At 47.8% G+C, this 22302-nt stretch overlaps 1 protein-coding gene and 1 long non-coding RNA gene across 4 annotated transcripts in view; one reads left to right on the top strand and one right to left on the bottom strand.

Moving 5' to 3' along the window:
* Nucleotides 1-12967, top strand: part of ALPK3 (alpha kinase 3) — a 56918-nt gene extending 43951 nt beyond the window's left edge. Inside the window, exons 10-14 of one of the 3 annotated variants that reach the window (XM_040257473.1) lie at nt 2112-2392; nt 2948-3036; nt 3689-3912; nt 6414-6462; nt 7059-12967. In XM_040257473.1, coding sequence (XP_040113407.1) covers nt 2112-2392; nt 2948-3036; nt 3689-3912; nt 6414-6462; nt 7059-7404 — 989 coding nt within the window. In that variant the 3' untranslated portion in view covers nt 7405-12967. Of the gene's footprint in view, nt 1-2111; nt 2393-2947; nt 3037-3688; nt 3913-6413; nt 6463-7058 lie in introns of those variants that run through there. The other 2 variants (XM_040257474.1, XR_005723992.1) reach the window with 2 other exon arrangements.
* On the bottom strand, nt 481-16739 carry LOC120875622. Its single transcript, XR_005724002.1, has 3 exons — nt 16729-16739; nt 6614-6618; nt 481-565 (listed from the first exon to the last, which is right to left on the bottom strand). It is a non-coding gene; the product is annotated as an uncharacterized LOC120875622 (long non-coding RNA).
* Between the last annotated feature and the right edge of the window lie 5563 nt (nt 16740-22302).

Below are 22302 nucleotides of genomic sequence, written 5' to 3'. Positions count from 1 at the left end.
TAAAAACAAATAATACTTTATTCTCATAAAATCAGATTTTCCTATCTTGTAAGTGTTGGTTTATTTGAATTAGGAACCACTCAGTGCTTTCAGCTAACATATCTTCTTTTTTTTTCCTATTTAATATTTATTTATTTATTTGGCTGCACCAGGTCTTAGTTGTGGCTTGTGGGGTCTCGTTCCCCGACCAGGGACTGAACCTGGGCCCCCTGCACTGGCAGCATGGAGTCTTAGCCACTGGACTGCCAGGAAAGTCCCTGACATATCTCTTAAATCTGTCAAGTGTATAATAGTTCTTCATCCCTCACTTGTTTTCCCTCCTTACCATTTACTTCTTGAAGTCACTTGATGTGTAGAATTTCTTCCATTTTGGATTTGTTGATTGTATCACCATTTAACATGTTGCTTCTTCATTGGCTTCCTCTAAACTGGTGATTAGCTTGAGGTGCTCCAATTCAGGTGCAAATTTGGGGGAACATTTCACAGGTGAGCTGTATGTTTTCCTTCTGCCTCCAATCTTCAGGCACATGATATCTGTTTGTTTTAGTAATACTAAGAATGATCACTGAGTTTATTCACACGTTTTCTGCCTGATCTATCCCCTTTAAAGTTAAAAAAAAAACAGGAATTCTCTGGCAATCCAGTAGTTAGGACTTGACTCTTTCACTGCCAGGCCTGGGTTCAATCACTGATAGGGGAACTAAGATTCCCAGTTACTGCAAGGCACAGTTTAAAAAAAATTTTTTTAAACTGTATCTGATATAACCCCTGTCGTTTTCAAGGCTTTTTAGCAGTCACTAATTATTACCTCAATCCTTTATTTCCTTAAGGTTTATAACATGGAGTATTTTAATTCTTTCATTTCTTCTTTATTCACTAGCTAAAATTTTTCAGTAAAGAGGAAATGTTTATTTGGTAATCCTGATACATATAGGTCCAACAAAGAAATGAATGGAAACTACTTTCTTTTCCCACTTGCTAAGCTTTCAGAATAATGAATTAGTGCTGTAACATCTTCCACAGGTCACCAATAAGGGTTTTTTGGTTTTTTCCAGGAGGAAGGTGTTTTTTTTTTTTTATAATTTTGAAAGTATGGATTTTAACACATTTGAATGTTCAATACTTTGCACTTATTCTTTTTGTTGGTAAATTTGTCTCTCTTTTTTTTTTTGGCCAATGGAAGCCCTTCAGGTTGGCTCTTGTGTTCTTGTGACAAGCAACCAGTTGTTTTTTATACTTCACTTACTTTCTGATCCATAGATGTTTCTGGTCAATCCAAGACACTTCCTGCCATTTGTTCGGGGAGTTCTGGTTCCTTTTAGTGGAACATAGGCTTCCCTCATAGCTCAGTTGGTAAAGAATCCGCCTGCAATACAGGAGACCCTGGTTTGATTCCTAGGTTGGGAAGATTCCCTTGAGAAGGGAAAGGCTACCCACTTCCGTACTCTGGCCTGGAGAATTCCATGGACTGTATAGTCCAAGGGGCTGCAGAGTCTGACACAGCTGAGCGACTTTCACTTTCACTTTAGTGGAAAATGGTATTTAGTGATCACAATTTGAGCACTAGGAGTACTCACTGCTATTGGATTGGTCTCAAACTTTTTTTTCAGTCAAACATGTTGTTTGAGATGGAATCACTTAGTCACTTGATCAAAACACCAAATTCTAAAAAACTAATCCTGATAGTCTGGATTGATTGCTGCTTCCTCAGAAAACCCCTGCCTTCCACAGACACAGGCTGAGCCCTCACTTTCTCACACACAAGCACTGTTGAATGACTGAGGGTTGCATAACTACAGGGTCTGCCCTCAGGAGCTCACAGTCCAGTACGGACCCCACAGTGCACCCCCAAAGAGCAGTAATGGACAGAGTGAGTGTACCAGTTCCAGGCTTTTTCTGCCCTGTGGACTCTGCATCAGTCAGGGGGGGCTTCTATAATGTGTATTTATGTGTTTGTTTGACCGCTCCCTGCAGCATGTGGGATCTTAGTTCCCTGACCAGGGATTGAACCCATGCCCTCTGCATTGGAAGCGTAATCTTAACCCCTGGACAGCCAGGTATGTCCTGAGGGGGAGTTTCTAGTTTTTTCACACTTTTCCTGTTGCTTCCAGTTGGAGAAGAGATTGAGATGACCCCCATGGTGTTTGCTAAGGGTCTGGCTGACTCTGGCTGCTGGGGGGACAAGCTCTTTGGGCGCCTGGTGAGTGAGGAACTTCGAGGGGGTGAACACGGTTGCAGCCTGAGGAAGGCCTCCCAGGCCAAGGTCATCTACGGGCTGGAACCCATCTTCGAGTCAGGCCGCACGTGCATCATCAAGGTGTCCAGCCTGCTTGTGTTTGGGCCCAGCAGTGAGACTTCTCTCCTGGGCAGAAACTATGATGTCACCATCCAGGTACTGTCCCATGCCCCTGCCCCTGCTTCCACCCTCTAATCCCTCCCCTTCCCAGCCTGGTCCTGTTGGGAAGCCCCATATGGAGGCGGATGCCATCTCAGTCTCTGCTTTACCTTGATGAGAGCCTGAGATGTAGTCCAGGCTACATCTTTGGGACCATAGTCGTCAAACTGTATTTTTCAGCAGAAACCTTTTTCACTTCCCTCAACTGTATCTTGCACAGAGAAGCCTTATTTGTGAGGGGACAGGGGGTGACTGTGGGTGGGGCGGGTACCCCACTTTCTGCAGCGTGGCCTCTGGGGTACAGCCACCTATCACTAGGGCTCCAGCAAACACAGTTTGGAAACCACTTTGAAAACATGTCCAAAGCCTCTTGTTTTACAAATGAGAAAAATGAGGTGCAGATGAGGGAGGCGGGTAGGAGTGAACCCCACCCTCCCCAGGGCTGGGATCCTTCCTACAGCCTCTAGCAGACAGCCTCCCACTTAGAGCAAGGCGTGACTGAGAGCAGGGGCGCTTCCGTGCTGACCAGAGTTGATTCTCTTCAATCTACAGGGGTGCAAGATCCAGAACATGAGCCGGGAGTACTGCAAAATCTTTGCAGCTGAAGCCCGGGCTGCTCCTGGCTTTGGAGAGGTGCCTGAGTAAGTGTACAGGGAGGCGGCCCTGCAGTCTGACTTGAGCTTCTGCACAGAGCCATGATTCACAGCCTCCTGGGGACCCCCTGAGTAATGGTCATGTGCAAATGGGCCCCCAGCTAGCCCCATGCTCAGCTCAATGGTTCCACAGAATCCAGAAACAAAGACCTCAAGATTCACAGCCCACTTTAGAAAAGCTTCTGCTCTGGTCTCCAGTCTCTTCTCACCCACCCGAATTCCCTACCCCTTCTCCCAGTTTTTGCTGATTGTGGGGTTTAGGCATGGCAGGTTCTGGGCCTCTCTGAAGGTGACAGGGAGGCTAAACCATCCAGGGTCTAGTGGGCGTGGACACAGTCTGGCTGAATCCTCTCAGAGGTATTCCTTTCTGTTTGTCACTTAGGGGTCTCAGCCCCTCACTCAGGCACAGAGGCCTCCTGGGGCCAGAGCAGGGTTCAGCTCTCATCCCAGTGACCTCAGAGGATGGACAGGACCCTGAAGTCAATGGGGAACTCCTGTCCTTGCTGCCCTTCAGGCTCAGAGCTGAGTTCCCTTTTTGGAAGGGTGTTCCTTTTGTCTCTGAGAGTGTGGAATTGAGGTGGAGGGAGGCGCTCTAGGGGCACAGTCAGTCCTGCTCACTGCGGGGTGGCACTGTGTTTAGGATCATCCCACTGTATCTGATCTACCGGCCTGCCAACAATATCCCCTATGCCACCCTGGAGGAGGACCTGGGCCAGCCCCTAGAGTCCTACTGCTCCCGGGACTGGGGCTGTGCTGCGGCTCCTGCAGCGCCTAGCAGCTCTGAGGCTGTGTGGAAATGCCAGACCTTCCAGCACTGGCTCTATCTGTGGACGAACGGCAGCTTCCTTGTCACAGACTTGGCAGGTATGAGGGTGTGAGGTGGGTGTGTGCATGTGCAGGAGAGCATGCGAAGGGCAGGGCACTGGTGTGCAGCGCACTTCCGCATGTGTTCTCCTCTGCTTTCACAATAACCTTTTAAAGTGTACTGGACAGAAACCACTTTGTGTGCAACCCTAGTACATACCAGACCCTCATGGAGCCTAGTCTCTTACTGCAGTTGTTTTAAGGAGTATACTCCAGGCTCCACTTAAAAAATATATTATTTCAAAGACTATTTCATGGGATCTAATTCAAGCTGCATGACCACGTTTTCAAAATCACGCTCCTTCCCTGCAGCTCTGCTCTGAACTTTCTTCCTCTCCAACTTCCTAAACTCTCTTCTACCCTTGCACACAGAGCTTTATTGTCTCCTCCTTCTCTGTTCCCCCCTCAGTCTTTGGTAAGTGTGAAAGTGAAAGTCGCTCAGTCGCGTCTTACTCTTTGCAACCCTATGGACTATACAGCCCATGGAATTCTCTAGGCCAGAATACTGGTATGGGTAGTCTTGCCCTTCTCCAGGGGATCTTCCCAACCCAGGAATCAAACCCAGGTCTCCCGCATTGCAGGCGGATTCTTTACCAACTGAGCAGTCTTTGGTAGTTTATTATTAATATTATGTAAGCAAACTTAGTCTCTCATACTTCTCTTTAGTCTATTTCTATTTTTCCCATTATTCAGATTCTTCCCAAAAAAGGGAGGCCAGCAAGCATGAATTCTCATTCTTTCTTTGACTTCTCCTCTCCAGGCTTACACTATTTAACCAGACCTGGCAGGAGAAAGGAAAAGATAAGTTCTGTCTACACACATTGGAGGATGCTGGGGATGTCACACATTATTGCATTTTATCCCTGATGTAAATAAGTGAGAAAACCAGGGCCAGAGATAGAAAACTGACTTTAAGTGTGCTTAGCATTGGGGGCAAGCTGTACAATAAATATTTATATATAACTCTAGATGTTGAAGGGTGAGCTAGTAACACATTAAACTGTTATTCACTGCATTTGTTCATAAATTTTTCCTTCTCTTCTTTCCTTCCTTTTTTCCGTCTAACATTACTAAGTATTGAGAAGATAAAAATGTGAATTAGGAATAGCCATTGTCCTCAAGAATTTATAATAAATATACCAATTTCTACAATGGGATAATAACATAATATAGTAGAAGGACTTGGAAATCAAAGAAAGTCAAGCCTTAAAAAAAAGAAAAGAAAAAAAAAAAATTCAAGCCCAGGCCTCTTATTTTCTAGCTGGGTCTCTGTTTTACAGAGAAGAAAAGCAGCTCAGACAGATTACGTCTTTCATCCCTCTGAGCTTCCATTTCCTTTCCCTCTCTAGGAATAATAGTATCCTCCCTGCCTCTCTCTCAGACTTATTATGAAGATTCCATGAGACTGTATTTGGGAATGCCCTCTGCAAACCAGAGTTCTGTGCAAGTGAGGGATCATGAGTATTACCATGCAAAATGGAATGTGAAAAATGCTGAAAGAGAAAAGACAAAGAAATGAATATTTATTGCATAACTGCTGCGCTTCAGACACTAAGTTAGGGTCTGACACATACCATGATCTCTTAATTCCCCTACAAGATGGGCAGCATGATCACTGGGTTTACTGTCGAGGATTAGAGATAGAAAGTGACTGGCCAAGCACACACGGCTCCAAAGCGACAGAGCCAAAATGGAAGTCCAGATCTACCTGGTTTCAAGCCCACATCTGTGCTGCTCTGTCATCTACTGGACTCAGGCCTGTTAGTGAGCTTGGTTCCTGGAGGAAGGCAGCTGAACAGAGTGCGAACAGGGAAGGGCGGTCACAGGCCTGACGCGCGATGTTAAGGTGCTGGGGTAGCCTGGCCAGGGTGGGATGTGTTTCCTCCATCACTGTTTGCCCAACTCTGTCCTTCAAGGCTCTCTTAACCTTGGAGCCCATCTGGCTGCTTGGAGTGCTTGCTTGCTGCCTTAATGAGTATGTGGAAGCTGGTCTTATCCATGCTACACTTCTGCCAGTCCAGCCCTGGTATACCTTTCTGTTTCTACCTCTCTCTCTCTGTCCAGATGGGCTGATCTGTTAAGGAGGAGGAGAAAGTTTTAGCTCAAAGCCAGAGACTTGCCCAGTTTAGGATGACCTAATCTCACCCAGTAGAGACAGAATAGCTTAGCTGGAAGACTTGTGGGTCTAGGAATGATACTTTAATTCACAGTGGTCATTGTACACAGACCGTGCCCAGTTAGTAAATGAATGAATGACTGACTCTGCTGAAGTTACTTAATTTCCTCACCGTGAAAATGGAACTGTTATTACTACTCATAATACAAATATACCCATACTGCCCCTGAGACAGGCCGGGTGATGCCCAGTGAGAGGGAGCCCAAAGATGTGCCTAGTTTGGCTTATTCCCATCTAAAATGATACGCATCTTGGAGACCTGGGGGCCCTAGAACTGCCTCAGGCTACTACCAGCTCCCAGTACTCTCTGTCTTTCTCTTTTCAGGGGTTAACTGGAAAATGACTGATGTGCAGATTGCTACCAGAATGCGAGGGTGAGTGCTTCTTTGCGACAGAAGGCCCTCTGAGAGGCTGCTTGGAGTGTGAAATGTCAAAGGTCTTCTGGTTCTCCATCCCCAAGGTGCTGGACCTTGGGACTCAATAGCCCCAGTTGTGCCCAAGGCCATGTCCCAATGTCTCAGGGACCTCTGCTTCTCACCTGCTGCGGCCCTGACCCCAAATCTTGACCAGGAGCTCTTGCCACCCACAAAGGACCACCTGGCATTCTGGGTTGGCAGTGAACCCACTCCTCTGCTTTCTCACAGAGAAACCTTATGGAGGTTCATCAGGGGGCAGATAAACAGGGCCTGTGAGTGGAGTGGGGACCTGGAGTCTGCACTAATTTATGTTGATAAAGCAGAGCCTCCTCACGCCAAGCGATATCCCACGTGATGCGTTCCATGGGCCAGGGCCAAATGAGGCCTCAGATTAGTGAGGTTTTGGGTGCTGCCAGTTGAGGTGGACTCCCCAGCACCCTGAGGTGAGGTAAGAGGTACCTTGGGCATGACACCATGCCATGGCCACCCCACGGTCTGCCCTGAGGACTGTCTCTCTGGGTGGGACCCCACTCAGCTCTTGTGTCCTGCCACAGGTACCAAGGCCTCAAGGAGAGCTGTTTCCCCGCCCTGCTGGACCAGTTCGCCTCCTCCCACCAGTGCAACACCTTCTGTGAGATGCTGGGGCTAAAACCCCTCAAGGGCCCAGAGGCCACCCACCCCCAAGGCAAGGCCAAAGGCTCCAAGAGTCCATCTGCCGGCAGGAAGGGCCCCCAGCTGAGTCCTCAGCCCCAGAAGAGAGGCCCCCCGAGTCCCCAGGGCATCCGGAAGAGTGCCTCGGGCTCCAAAGCCACCCCTCAGGCCTCAGAGGTGGTCGCCACCCAGTTATTGGGACAGCCTCCCATCCAAGAGGGGGGCTCCAAGGCCCAGGGCATGCGGTAGCCCCCACAGGAGGCTGGGGGCCTCCATCCAGCAGCAGACCAACAAGGAAGCAGCTCAAACCGCCAGAGAAGTTCCCAGTACAGAAGCAACTGGAGCAGGTGTGCCCCAGGAGGCTCCACCCAGGGCCTTTCCAAGCAGCCGCTCTCCACTCAGCTCCCCTCATCAGACACTGGGCGTGTGGCACCCAATCCCGTGGCCTCTCCTGGTGCCATTGTCAACAGGGCTCCCAGGCCCCACCTCCAAGTGCCTGGCAGCCTGGCCGTCCTTGAAGTTTACACTGGCCACTGCTGGGGCTGCCCTGAGTCCTCTGCATGATCTGCAGCCAGTGTCCTGCCCAGACCCTGCCGCTAACGTCATGCTCTGGGGCATGTGGGACAGCATCTCCCTTCTCCCTTCACTTGGCTCTGATCTCTCCCTGCCCTCAGGGCTCCAGACTTCCTCTGCTCTGTCTGGCCTGGTGACTCTCAGGGTCTTTTCCTTCAGCCATTTTGCCTCATTTATCCCAGCTTATCTTGCCACTAACCTGTCCCTGAGCCCGAATGGGGCTCAGGGCCCTTCCAGGGCCTGTCCCCTCCTTGTGCAGTGGTCTTTGGTGATGCGTGTTCATGCTCAGCCTTTCCCTGTTACTCAGGCACTCACTCCCCTGCCTCCCCTGCCTCCCCTGCCCCCTTGCTCCGCATCCCCCATCCCTGGCTTTGAGCCCGATTGCAGCCTGTGCCTGCCTTTTGCTGACTGTTCCCCTACCCTAGGGCTTCCTAGCTGACCCCCATCCTACCCACCACACCTCGGGAAGGAGCACACCCTCTGGCCTCAGCCGCCACCCCCAGTACACCTGTCCCCTCCTCCCAGGCCCTGTGCCATGAGGTGAGGGTTGCATCAGCAGCTGTGGCCAGAGGGAAGGCGTCGACTTTGTGAGACCTTGTGCTCCTTACTGAAAGGAGAGGGGGGTCACAGTGAATTCCACACTGTCCTCTTGACCAGGGACAGAGGCCTGGACTCTTCTCCAGAGGGAGTACACGTGGGAGTTCTGGGAAGAATGCAGCCCATCCCCACGTGGGGTGGACAAGTGTCTCTGTCTGGGGATTAGGACCCTGCCTCCAACCTTCAGCTCTCAATCCTGGGCCTCCAGCTCTGGGCCTCAGTACGGGCTCCTGAGGAGTTGTCCGCAGCCCAGCACCCTGGGTCTTTCCTGAGAGCCCTTCTTGAGGCCTGGGACGGGGGAGTCTAGAGCTAGCCCAGTCCCCTTGGAATGCAATAAAGGCAGCCACTGTGCATCCAGCTCACCTCCTCTAGTGTGGTTGTAGGTGTATAGGGTCAGGGTCCCCTCCTCCCCAGGCAGGGTTTTCTGAGGACATCCTCCAGTCCCTGGACCCACTGGAAAGATAGATCCATGGTTTGGCTCCTGGATTGACAGTCTCAGCCTTCCATGGCCACAGCCAGACAGTCTGCTTCTTGTACCACTGGGAAGATGACTTGGGTCCCTGAGCATGAGGGTGCTTAGGCCTGTGGAACTGGTCCTTCATTTGGAAGAGGAACGCAAAGAAAGGAACCCAGGAAAGAAGAGTAGAGCTGGGGAACACCCAGTGTCTCCGACTGCCTCCACTGCAGCAAGACCAGCCGAAGGGATGATCAGGGCCGTCGTCCTCTCAGTTACTCACGGACTGTCTCCAGCTTTCCCGGCTGCAGAGGTTTCTCAGCCCCAGCCCCACCCAACTGCCCAGGCCTTTCTTTGCCCCATATTTCCCCCCTCCACTAGACATTTCTGACTTCTCTACCTCCTCTTGTGCTCAGGTGACTCTCCATACTTTTTCCTCTTGCCCCAATGTGCCCCCCACTCTCCCAGCCTGCATATCCAGACTGCCTTGGTGAACTGAGAGCTGAATGTTGATTTGTTTGTTCACCCACCCATTCATTCAGACATACTGAGCAGACTTCCTTTATGCCAGACTCTGAGCTGACCACCGGTGGGAGGCAGAGGTGGTCTCAAAAGAGACACTGGCCATTATGTTTCTCAGGTCTTGAGTAACAGAAATGGACTTGGACCAGTCTAAACAAGGAGCAGGGACTCATGGGAAGGGTGTGGGGTAGTTCACAGGACCTAGAAAGGCAGGAGCTGTCGTAGCTCTGAAGCTCGCCTCCCAGGAGCTGCTGCCATTGGCTCCAGAGGGTCTCCTTCCACTCAAGACTCAAAGTCCTGTCCCAGAACTCAGGGCAGCGTGAGAGTAGGGGAGAGGCAGTTTTCCAGAGAATGGAGATTCTCACCAGAAGAGTGGTGGAGGTTAAGACGAGCTTGGTAGGCAATCACTGGAGAAACGCTGACACACAAAAACACACCCTTCTTCTCATATGATATATTATGACTCTCACATGTGACCAAAAGCAAATTACTTTCTGCTTGGGGAGACCATTCAAGGTCAAAGCCAACGACCAAGTCCAGGGGCAGTGACCAGGGCTGCCATTCTCTGAAGTCCAGTGTCACAAATTATACTCTTCCCTCTTTTATCATACTCTCATCTTGAAATTCTGCAACCTGTGGAAGGAATATGACCCAGCAAGAAGGGAGGTGTGAGGAAAGGCTACAGCACACTTCCATAACTGGTCATGAGAACTAGTATTTATGACTAGGGATTTTTTTGGATCTTCAGTCCCAAAGTCCAGTTCCTTAGTGGTCCTGCCTGTGGCAAACATTAGCCACTGGATGTGGAGAACCAGGAAGCACTTTAGAAAATGCCCCACATCCATCTGTACCCTGCCCCCTTTTAAATAGCCGAGATCTTATTTTCCCTCAATAGGTTAATCATCCTAGCTACTCCTTCACATAGTATTTATGTATACTCCTATTCCAGATACACTCGTATCCTAGCTATGTGTTGCTCAGAGGTACAAAAAAACTGAGACAGCCAGATACCTAGGCCTTTAATTTAATTCACTTGAATCATTACTATGAATTTTTGAAGATGTTTCCTTGGGGACTAAAACCCCTACACCAGTTGCATCCTAAACCTCAGGTATGAGAAGAGCTTTGAGATGTAGTAGTAACACCCCTCTTCACGCTTCAACCTGTAGGAGAAATAGCACCATGAACAGGTTGCAGGTTTGGAGCTTATGCTTCATCTTGCAGGCCTTACCCAGTTGTGCAAGGTATTGTTTTCAGCTGATGCCACATCTGAGGTTTCAGCAAACTATTTCACTGTATTTTCAAGGTAACTGCTTCTAGACTTCTGGGATCCTGACAAGATGAGCAGATGCCACAGGTGTCAACCTATCACTTTGCTATGAAGTGCCTTCTCTGATTGAAGATTTTAGAACTTGATAATCCTGTGGATTTTGTTGGGAGAGGTGTCACAGGTCAGGAGAGCAAACCAAATCCAGAAGGGCCCATAATGGTCAAGATGGGTTCCCACCTCATTAAAGCCATAGTGTAGGTGTAGACTGAAATGAATTCAGCCATAGGTCAGGAGGAGGCATCTTGGGAGAGAGTGAGGGAGCCACCCCCACCACCACCCCTCCGCCCTCCACACGCTTGCCTGTGCCTTGAGAACCCTATCCTGGCATGTCTGCTTAGTGACGGTGGCCACACCTGTCTGTGGCTGGGTGGGTCTGACAGCCCCTTTTCCTGAAGGCCAGCATGGCCACCTAGTATGCTGTAGCCAAGCCCTAGACTGCCCCAGAGCCCAGTGACAAGTCAGAGGGCTGTGTCCTCAACAGGCTAATAGTTACTTGTTGGCCAGAGTATCTCTTGGTTCCACACTCTGGGTTCTCCTGCCACATTTTCCAAATCAAGACTTTCCAAAAGCTACACACAGCACTCTGCTCTGCTGAGGCTGCCATGTAGCTCCCCAGTATGCCACAGATAAATCCCTCAAGCACCCTGGGTCTGCCACAGGCAGCCTGGTGGCAGAATCGTGTGCTAACGGCTTGTCCTGCTCAAGAGCCTTCACTTGCTCTGGGCCCAGCCCAAAGCTAGCAGTCTTCTGGGTCAGTCAGTAAGTGGGTTGGAGCAAGAAGATCCTCCCACCTGACATTTTTGCCTGAAATTGGGCCTTAGTGGTAAGGAATTCACAATGCAGGAATTTCTTCTACATTAACAAACTATTCTGACCTCAACGGATCACTTGATCCCCAGGAATTTTATCAGGGGAAAAGTTTGCATTTCCGCATGCTTTATCTCCCACCTCTGACTCATACATATGTCTTAACAAAGCATCTAGGGAAACTGCTGATCTCCAGGTCCTATCAACATGATGGAACATTGAATTGCTGAGGTCAAGGTCCCCATGAGGCAGGTTGTGGCACGGAGCTGTACAGCTAAGATATTACATATCTTTAAGCAGGACAGCAATGGAGTCCTGCGGCCCTGCCACCTGAAGATGAATTGCTTCTGATGTTCTTTGCTCATCAAAATGGAGGGGAAAAAATGATTTCGCTAGATCAAAGGGTTCATACCAAATGCCAAGAGGTGGGTGAATTTCCTTTAGCAAGAAGACCATTTCTGGGAGAGCACCTGCCATCAGAGTCACCACATTTTAAAGTTTACAATGAGCCAAAGACCCCCTGGTGTTTTGCATTGGCCAAGCTGGGCTGTGGTAGAAGTCATTATGACTTCACCCGCCAATCTGATAGTAACACTGATACCTATAGTTCCTGCACGAAAATGGTATCACTTTTACCATTTCGGTAGTGAGGGGGTATCTGATGGCTTGTGCTCATCCTATCCCACTGTAGTCAGTTGTGTTTGTCGTATCCTACTGTAGTCATTCTCATCCCACTCATCAGGGCCATTGTGGCGGTTATACCTGTTTCAGAGTATATCCATTTCAACTGTATGCTCAAAGTAACTAACCCTTCATTGGCTTCGAATTTCCACCAAGTCTACTATGGCACAAAATTTAGTCTATTAAATATCTCCTTGGATGGACAGACCACATGCTTTTCTGTTGTCCCCAGACATTGGACTTAGCTTGAAGCCAGTGTCCTATAGAATCCCCTCCCCGAGTCTGAGTATTTTCTTTTCCTTTCCATTCCCAAATAATTGAACATAGATCCCTTTGGGGGAAGGCTGCAAGGAATGTTCATAATATGCAAAATAAGGCTTTTCTTCAAAGATATTTAACTTCCTCTCCATTGAAAGTCTGGAAATTAAGTGGGAGATTTTGACTCTACCTTGGCAGTTTGAGACAGGCCTCTTTGCCCGACCAGAAGTCTTTAGTTATGGTCATGACTGGGTGATATCTTAGGCACTGTCTGGTCTTTTTCATTCCTGGGACCCCATGATTGATAACCATAGCTAGGGGTCTGGTTTCTATGCCCATGTCCATCATGCTGACTCCTCTACTGTGTTCCTTCTATTTATCTATCTCTGCTGCTGAGATCAGGGAGTTCATTTTCACAAGGCCTCTTCCAACCAGCATTCCAGGCCCAGAGAGGAATGCCAGCAGAGCCTCCCTCGCCAATTTCTCACGACAGAGTGAGACCATCTTGTGGGTCCTGTCAGAGAACAGTGAGAGCATAGTTGGGCTGGATGCTTGCCAGAGACCCAATAAAGCCCTCTTGTTTCCTGAAATCTGTGAGTTGCTGCCTTTCTTGGCTTTTTGGTCTTCTGTTACAATTTAGCATGGGTCAACATATCCACTCCACATGGTAACAACTGTGGCTGTTTGAGCTTCTCCAGAATCTCTGGTGAGTGAGAACACATCAGTAAACAAAACCTGAATCAACAAACTGTGTTGTACTATCTTGGTCAAACAGCCTTAAAGTGTCCGTAAATTTCTCCTCTGTTTTTTGACAAGGTATATTAGCTAGCTCATAGGGCTTTCCTGGTGACTCAGTAGTAAAGAACCTGCCTGCAATGCAGGAGACGTGGGTTCATCCCTGGATCGGGAAGATTGCCTGGAGGAGGGCATGGCAACCCATTCCAGTATTCTTGCCAGGAGAATCCCATGGACAGAGGAGCCTAGTGGGCTAGAGTCGCCAAGAGTATGCCACAACTGAAGCAACTAAGGATGCACATTAGCTAGCTCATACAGTTTCTTCTGAGAGTAACTCTTCTATTTCCTGATCTGATTCTATGTCTCGTCCCTTGGATTATTGCCGGGGTCCAGCCCTGGTGGATCCAGGGTGATTCGAAGCGTGGACGGTGTAGGCGAGAAGAAATTTATTTATTAATATAAGATTGGATTATGAAGAAATAGTGTAGTAGGAAAATTAAGTGGAGAAAGGATGCTGAATAACTTGGCTTACGGGGAAGACCAATAAAATCTGAGGACAAGAGATTTGCACCATCTACGTTGGGCCACTGGCGCCCACTTGAATATCGAAGAGTGCCCCACCTTAGGCTCCCTTTCTCATGGGTCTTAGAAGCCAGGACAAGTAAGTAGACTTGGTGAGCCACCCCGCTCCAGATGGGAATTCAGCCTGAAATTAGAGTAAAGAGGAGACACGGGGGAAACCAGTCCAGTGACTGGCCCGGCCTCTATTGTCTAGGAAGGCCTTTTATACCTTTTTGATTGTACATAGAGATCAATCAGTTCAGTTCAGTTGCTCAGTCGTGTCCGACTCTTTGCGACCCCATGAATCGCAGCACGCCAGGCCTCCCTGTCCATCACCATCTCCCAGAGTTCACTCAGACTCACGTCCATCGAGTCTGTGATGCCATCCAGCCATCTCATCCTCCGTCGTCCCCTTCTCCTCCTGCTCCCAATCCCTCCCAGCATCAGAGTTTTTTCCAATGAGTCAACTCTTCGCATGAGGTGGCCAAAGTACTGGAGCTTCAGCTTTAGCATCATTCCTTCCAAAGAAATCCCAGGGTTGATCTCCTTCAGAATGGACTGGTTGGATCTCCTTGCAGTCCAAGGGACTCTCAAGAGTCTTCTCCAACACCACAGTTCAAAAGCATCAATTCTTTGGTGCTCAGCCTTCTTCACAGTCCAACTCTCACATCCATACATGACCACAGGAAAAACCATAGCCTTGACTAGACGGACCTTAGTCGGCAAAGTAATGTCTCTGCTTTTGAATATACTATCTAGGTTGGTCATAACTTTTCTTCCAAGGAGTAAGCGTCTTTTAATTTCATGGCTGTAGTCACCATCTGCGGTGATTCTGGAGCCCCCCAAAATAAAGTCTGACACTGTTTCTACTGTTTCCCCATCTATTTCCCATGAAGTGATGGGATCAGATGCCATGATCTTCATTTTCTGAATGTTGAGCTTTAAGCCAACTTTTTCACTCTCCTCTTTCACTTTCATCAAGAGGCTTTTTAGTTCCTCTTCACTTTCTGCCATAAGGGTGGTGTCATCTGCATATGTGAGGTTATTGATATTTCTCCTGGCAATCTTGATTCCAGCTTGTGTTTCTTCCAGTCCAGCGTTTCTCATGATGTACTCTGCATAGATGTTAAATAAGCAGGGTGACAGTATACAGCCTTGATGTACTCCTTTTCCTATTTGGAACCAGTCTGTTGTTCCATGTCCTGTTCTAACTGTTGCTTCCTGACCTGCATATAGGTTTCTCAAGAGGCAGGTCAGGTGGTCTGGTATTCCCATCTCTCAGAATTTTCCACAGTTTGTTGTGATCCACACAGTCAAAGGCTTTGGCATAGTCAATAAAGCAGAAATAGATGTTTTTCTGGAACTCTCTTGCTTTTTCCATGATTCAGCAGATGTTGGCAATTTGATATGTGGTTCCTTTGCCTTTTCGAAAACCAGCTTGATCAGGGTTCATGTATTGCTGAAGTCTGGCTTGGAGAATTTTGAGCATTACTTTACTAGCATGTGAGCTGAGTGCAATTGTGTGGTAGTTTGAGCATTATTTTGCATTGCCTTTCTTTGGAATTGGAATGAAAACTGACCTTTTCCAGTCCTGTGGCCATTGCTGCGTTTTCCAAATTTGCTGGCATATTGAGTGCAGCACTTTCACAGCATCATCTTTCAGGATTTGAAACAGCTCAACTGGAATTCCATCACCTCCACTAGCTTTGTTCGTAGTGATGGGTAATACAAAATTATGCAGCGTTAGCAGCTCAGACTCATCAAAACCAGGCTTTTCTCTCCGCATACCTAGTTGTATACACAAGTCTTAGGTAATTTACATCATCTTCCGGCCAAAAGGGCCAATTAACTTTTTTTTTTTTCCAATTAACATTTTACAGCCTTTTTTCTGATAAGGGTTTGTCAACCAGAAGACTTATTTGTGTTGATCTTCCCAAAGTCTGGTGCCACTCTCAGAAAGCACTAAATAAAGTTACATTCTTACATAGCAAAGATACAGCAATTTATAACAAGTAAAAGGAGTACAGTGATTTATAACAAAAGAAAAGTAATTAACTCAAAAGTCTAGTGTTGCTAACATCAAAACTACTATATATCTTTTTCTACATCCCGATTACATTGATTAACATCTTCCCAGGTGCCTAAAAGATAAAGAATATGGAGGCCTGGCAGCAGTCATTGAGTCAACAGTGAAAACCCTCTACCAATATAATTTTTAACTCTTTAGAAAAGGCTCTGTATCTTTAAGATGCTTTTAAGCTTTGTGCCTCTCGCGGTTGGGGGCCTGTAAGCAATTCATAAGCTGTAAGAGGTCCGGGGGAACCTGTTAGGCAAGCTAGAGAGCTATCAGAGGGGTTTAACTGAAACATCGCTTTCAAATGCAGAAGACTAAATCCCTGATTTGACATTTTCCAGAGAATATTAGAAGAGTGGAAAAAGCAGGCAGACTCTGGTCTTGGGGGTGGATGCTCAGGAAATTCCAGGGGGAACCCCTGAAGCCTGATCACATCCTTGCGTTTTGTCAGGCTTCCTTCTGCATGACCTTGTCATGGGTGGGATTCCTCATGCTGGCCCCCGGCAGATTATGTTGAAAGTGGATTCTGGTTACTGGCAGATCAACAATGTTGCATGGGGCAGAGTCTGGGTCCCAATTTTGTACCTTGATGTTAGTACCCGTGAGCTATTCACACTCAGGGAGGCTGTCTCATTCTTTAAATTTAATTTTGGCTAAGCTAAGTCGTCATTGCTTTGCGTGATCTTTCTCTAGTTGCAGTGAGCAGGGACTACTCTTCGTTACAGTGCACAGACTTCTCATTGCAGTGGTTTTTCTTGTTGCAGAACACGGGCTCTAGGGGCTCAGTAATTGTGGCTTCTGGGCTCTAGAGCACAGGTTCAGTAGTTGTGGTGCACTGGCTTAGTTGCCCCACAGCATATGGGATCTTCTTGGACCAGGGATCAAACCAGTTTCCTTTGCATTGCAAGGCAGATTCTTAATCGAGAGATCATGAGGGAACCCCAAAGTGAAAGGTTTTTAAAGGCAGGAAGTAGGTGGGACAATAAAGTCAGAGGAAAAAAAGGATTATTTCAGGCAAGGTCACCTTCCTTTGGGAGGAAAGGGGATTATGTCATGCAGGTGACCTCACTGTGCTGAGCAGGTAATTTCAGATTGATTGGTTAAAGATCGAGTTCCTGGGAGTGGCTGACTCTATAATAGAGTCTTGGTTTGCTGTCCTATGGATAATTGATTCCATTTTGGGTCTGATTTTTTTTTTTTTTAAAGAGACATCCCCTACTGGGGGCTTCCCACGTGGCTCAGTGGTAAAGAATCCACCTGCCAATGCAGGAGACCTGGGTTTAATCCCTGGGTTGGGAAGATCCCCTGGAGAAGGTAGTGGCAACCCACTCCAGTATTCTTGCCTGGGAAATCCCATGGACAGAGGAGCCTGGTGGGCTACAGTCCATGGGGTCTCAAAGAGTTGGACACGACTTAATGACTAAACAACAATAACTCCTACTGACACTAGAGGTCCTGGAACCCCTGAGGAACTGTCCTCTGACCTCAGAACTAGTGTGGTTCAGAGATGGCTCTTTCCTATTATTTCCAAAGGGCAGCTCAAGTAGCTGCTACCACCTACTCAGCCTCGGGGATATACCCCACATGAAGATGAAAGACAGTTACCCTGGGACTTGCAGCACATGCCTACATGGTAGAGTAACAACAGGACATGATTATACAGATACCTGGGCTGTGGTAAGGTCTAGTCGGCTGCTCTGGCTACTGACTTTTTAATTATTTGAATGGTACACCCAGACCCCATATGGGACACATCCCTTTGGTTTCAACCAGCTGACGTTTCTAACCAAATTAAACACCTTTATTTCACTAAACCGCTTTGGTTCCACCAAACCCCCTTGAGAATTCTCACTACAGCCAAGTGGTAGACAAATCCAGGGTCCTCTCTGACACCCCCTGATCACCTATGGGGAAACAACTCTGCTTGGTCATGGGTTGAGCTAATCCACAGTAGCCTGGGGTGAGGGATACCAATAAAACCAGCCAGTAGTGGGTGCCACTGGCACCCTGCACAGATCCCCTTACTGTGGGAATCACCTCCTGCTACCATTCCATGAGTCAAATGGAAGCCACCCAACCTGGGATGTGATGCCCCCTCCCAAACCCTTTCCCAGTTCTTAGCCCCTGACTGATGAATCTGGTCCTGCCTCAAAGTGGACTAACCTAGGGATGTCCCAGAGTTTCACGGCAAGATCAGACTCTAGCCAAGACCACACCCTCCTTTCTTACCCCTGTCTTATTTTGCATCCTGTACTCTGCCCCCACCCCGTTCACCTCGCCCCCACCCCCACCCCCGCATACACAGACACCCAAGTAAATCACTAGAACAAGAATCCCCATCTCAGGCTAAGGAATTGGCTTAAGATGCATCAGGTGTCCTGCGGTGCAGACTCTGTCACTGGCAGAGAAATTATCATTAGGGCTTTTGTTTTCTAACAGAAAAAAAAATGTATATTCCTGGAGCAGTTGGTGCCGAGTGATTCAGGTTATGTGGCTGAGTGCCCAGGAAGCCAGCCCCTGCAGAAGGTGTGCTGGGTCTCTCTAATACTTCAGGAAGTTGTTTAGAGACACAGTATCCCTGACTTTGGGCCTCCCTGGTGGCTCAGTGGTAAAGAATCTGCTTGCCAAGCAGGAGACCCGGGTTCAATCCCTGGGTCGGGAAGATCCCCTGGAAAAGGAAATGGCAACTCACTCCAGTGTTCTTGCCTGGGAAATCCTGTGGACAGAGGCACCTGGTGGGCAACAGTTCATGGCACTGTAAAGAGTTGGACACAACTGAGCAACTGAACAAGCAACAGTCCCTGATTTCATGGAGTCTGATCAGAGAATACAACTCACAGTCATTTGGTCAAAGTGTGAGCCCAGAGTCCATCCTGCCTATCGAATTGCAGGCGAGGTAGAAACACATGGTGGACGCCTCAAACAACAGGTCAGATCTCCCTGATAACAGACGTGTGGCAGAGTGGCTGGTGGTTCTACCCCAGGCTGCCCCACTTCTTAATAGTCACTCCATTTATGGTGCTGGCTCCTCCATCATACTCTCCATGGAGGACAGATGGCAGGGAATGGTGACCAGTACCTACCTCATGGGGTTATCTTGAGGGTTAACTGAGATAGTGAAGTGAAAGCTCTTAGTACCATCTGGCACAGGCCAACCTCAGCTGGTGTCATCTCCTGGAATTTCGGGATCCATCTCAGGGCCCACTCACATGCTGCTGTTCTTCTCCAAGCTGGGAGATCCTAATATTTCTTCCTTCCTTCAGGGTGGGGTGGCTAACAACATCCCTACCCTACCCCTCAAAACCATCTTTCCAATTCCCATCCTGTGTCCTGTGGGAAATAGCCAGCACTGCCTCCTGACCCACAACTGGTCAGTGCTTAGCTCCTGGGATGGGTCAGGTTCTCCACAAACCCCTGTAGTCACAGACCTGAAGGGCATTGGACAAAATCTTTGGGAGAATGACTCTTGCTTTTAAGGCACAGTGCAATGGAAAGGGTTTCAAACTGAGTCGTGATATAGACTTGGCAAGTCCACCCAGGAAGAACAGTCAGTGCTAGTCAGAGGAAAGTCAGTGGAGGCTGTGCCTTGTGGTCTATGGCACGATTGATATTATTGCTGGAATTCCACCCGGGTGGAAGGAAGCAAGATACGGGACCTGGAGAGTTTCAGTGTCTGGATGTGACATTCAGAGATGCCCATTTTTGTTCTTCTTAACAACTGTAGTTAACTGAGATGCCCCATCTGTTAGCATCTTCCCCATGACTCTGCTGGCCTGCGGTAGATTCATTTTATGAGATCTTCCCAGGAGGCCTACAGTCCTCTTCATGAAAACTTTTGTAGAAATAGCTGGCTTTGCTGTAAAGCCCCGTGGCTGCCACATCAGGGTACTCCCCTGAAAGAGGGAGAAGATGGAACAATCACGGGACGATCTTTGCCTGTACGATTCACCAGCTTATCAGCTGTCACTCAGTGTCACACTCTGGACCAACAAGGCTATGGAGGTCCAAATTAATGCCCCCCTTCCCTCCATGGCTGGCAGAAAATGATATGCCTCCCAAAAGAGGATGTAAGCTCTGGTATAAAACCAAAGCCAGGGGTAGCATCCCCAGGTCCAACAGGATAACCTGAATTAACACCCACCTTGGTGGAACACTTTAACCCAGTTCAAACTGAAAAGGGGAACATCTCAACCTTGGACATGAAAAACTAATATGAGATGGAAAGGCAAGAGGGATAGAAGATAAAACAACAACAGCAACAGGGTCTTCCCTGGTGGTTCAGTGGGTAAGAATCCACCTGCTAATGCAGGGGACACAGGTTCAGTCCCAGGTCCAGGAAGATCCCACATGCCATGGGGCAAATAAGCCCATGTGCCGCAGCTACTGAGCCTGTGCTCTAGAGCCTGTGCTCCACAACAAGAGAAACCACCACGAGAAGCTGGCACACTGTGACAAAGAGTAGCCTCCACTCTCCACAACTAGAGAAAAGCCCACGTGGCAATAAAGACCCAGTGCAGCCAAAAATAAATATAAAAATTTTAAAATTCACTATACACACACACACATATATATGTGTGTGTGTGTATAGATATATAAAACAACAGCAACAAGGGAAATATGCATCACAAAGTAGCACTCAGTTAAATACTGAGTTGGCCAAGAAATTCATGCAGACTTTTCCATAAGATCTCATGGAAAGATCAAGCAAGGCTTTACTGGCCCTCTACTGTTGCTGAGAGAGATGGGCCCCAGACCCATTCTTTCACCTTGTAGTGGATAATGGCCGTTTCTGCCCATCTGTTCCCAGTGACTCAAAGTGGTCAAGGGATGGACTGTGTCAGGAGATGCTGGGATAGTCATGGCAAGTAAGTTGGGGGCAAGGAACTTTGGCCTTTCAGGTGTTTGGAGTATTTCCTTACCCTGTGAACACCCAGACTAGCTGTAGATGTGCTGAAAGGGCACTCTGTCCTCAGTCTCGGGAGGGTCCCCTTCTAGGAAAAGTGAATAAGAGTTACAAGTAGAGGGTATCAATGTCTAAGATAGTTCTTCAGTTTTGGTATTTTGCTCTGTGTCATCAGAATTCATACATACTTTCTAATTTAGAATATTCCTACTAGGACTATAGGAACCCCAGTTTTCAATGCCCCAAATGAGAAAAGAAACATTACATTCAATGTCCCTTTTGCTAACTTCCCAGAGAGAGAGAGATGCAGGTTTAGGAAAGGTATGACATGGTTCTGCTTATGAACTTAGCTAAGGAAAAGCCTCTGGTTTTTAGCCACCATTTGGACACATGAATCGATATGATGAAAGAGACTTCATCAGCGAAGACCCAAGAAGTGTGGGCAAAACTGGGAGAAGAACATAAGGGGGTTGTTGTACTCCTTCCGAAGACGTCTGCATACAGTTCTGAATGTCTCACTCCTTATAAAAATATCCTCTGCATTATGTCAGAGCCTGGAGAGGAGAAGGGATTCTCTACCAGTTTGACCAAAAAACCTTCTGAAATAGGAGTGGCCCCAGAGAACTGAAGCTGGAAACAGGGAAGGGCTTGCCTCTGATGAAGGGGACAGGGATGGGAGAGATAGAGCAGCCTCATCATTATAAATCTTTCCAAGTGCTTCTGTTTGTTTTGGTTGGAATAAAGAGCCTCTTGATGAAAGTGAAAGAGGAGAGTGAAAAAGTTGGCTTAAAACTGAACATTCAGAAAACTAAGATCATGGCATCTGGTCCCCCTACTTCATGGAAAATAGATGGGGAAATAATGGAAACAATGAGAGACTTTATTTTGGGGGGCTCCAAAATCACTGCAGATGGTGACTGCAGCCATAAAATTAAAAGATGCTTGCTCCTTGGAAGAAAAGCTATGACCAACCTAGACAGCACATTAAAAAGCAGAGACATTATTACTTTACCAAAAAAGGCCCATCTAGTCAAAGCTATGGTTTTTCCAGTAGTCATGTATGGATGTGAGAGTTGGACTGTAAAGAAAGCTGAGCACCAAAGAATTGATGTTTTTGAACTGTGATGTTGGAGAAGACTCTTGAGAGTCCCTTGGACTGCAAGGAGATCAAACCAGTCAATACTAAGGAAATCAGTCCTGAATATTCATTGGAAGGACTGAAGCCGAAGCTCCATTACTTTGGCCACCTGATGTGAAGAACTGACTCATTGGAAAAGACCCTGATGCTGGGAAAGATTGAAGGTGGGAGAAGGGTACAACAGAGGATGAGATGGTTGGATGGCATCACCGACTCGATGGACATGAGTTTGAGTAAGCTCTGGGAGTTGGTGATGGACAGGAAGGCCTGGCGTGCTGCACTCCATGGGGTCGCAAAGAGTCAGACACGACTGAGCGACTAACTGAACTGAACTGATATATACAAACACACACACACACACACACATATATGTGTGCGTGTGTGCTCAGTCACTTCAGTTGTCCAATTCTTTGTGACTCCCTGGACTGTAGCCCACCAGGCTCCTCTGTCCATGGGATTTTCCAAGCAAGAATAATGGAGTGGGCTGCCATGCCCTCCTCCAGGGGATCTTCCT

The sequence above is a fragment of the Oryx dammah genome, unplaced genomic scaffold (genome assembly GCF_014754425.2).
Source record: "Oryx dammah isolate SB20612 unplaced genomic scaffold, SCBI_Odam_1.1 HiC_scaffold_16, whole genome shotgun sequence".
NCBI lineage: Eukaryota > Metazoa > Chordata > Mammalia > Artiodactyla > Bovidae > Oryx > Oryx dammah.
Note: the sequence above shows the minus strand (reverse complement) of the source record. Positions and strands in the feature narration are given on the sequence as shown.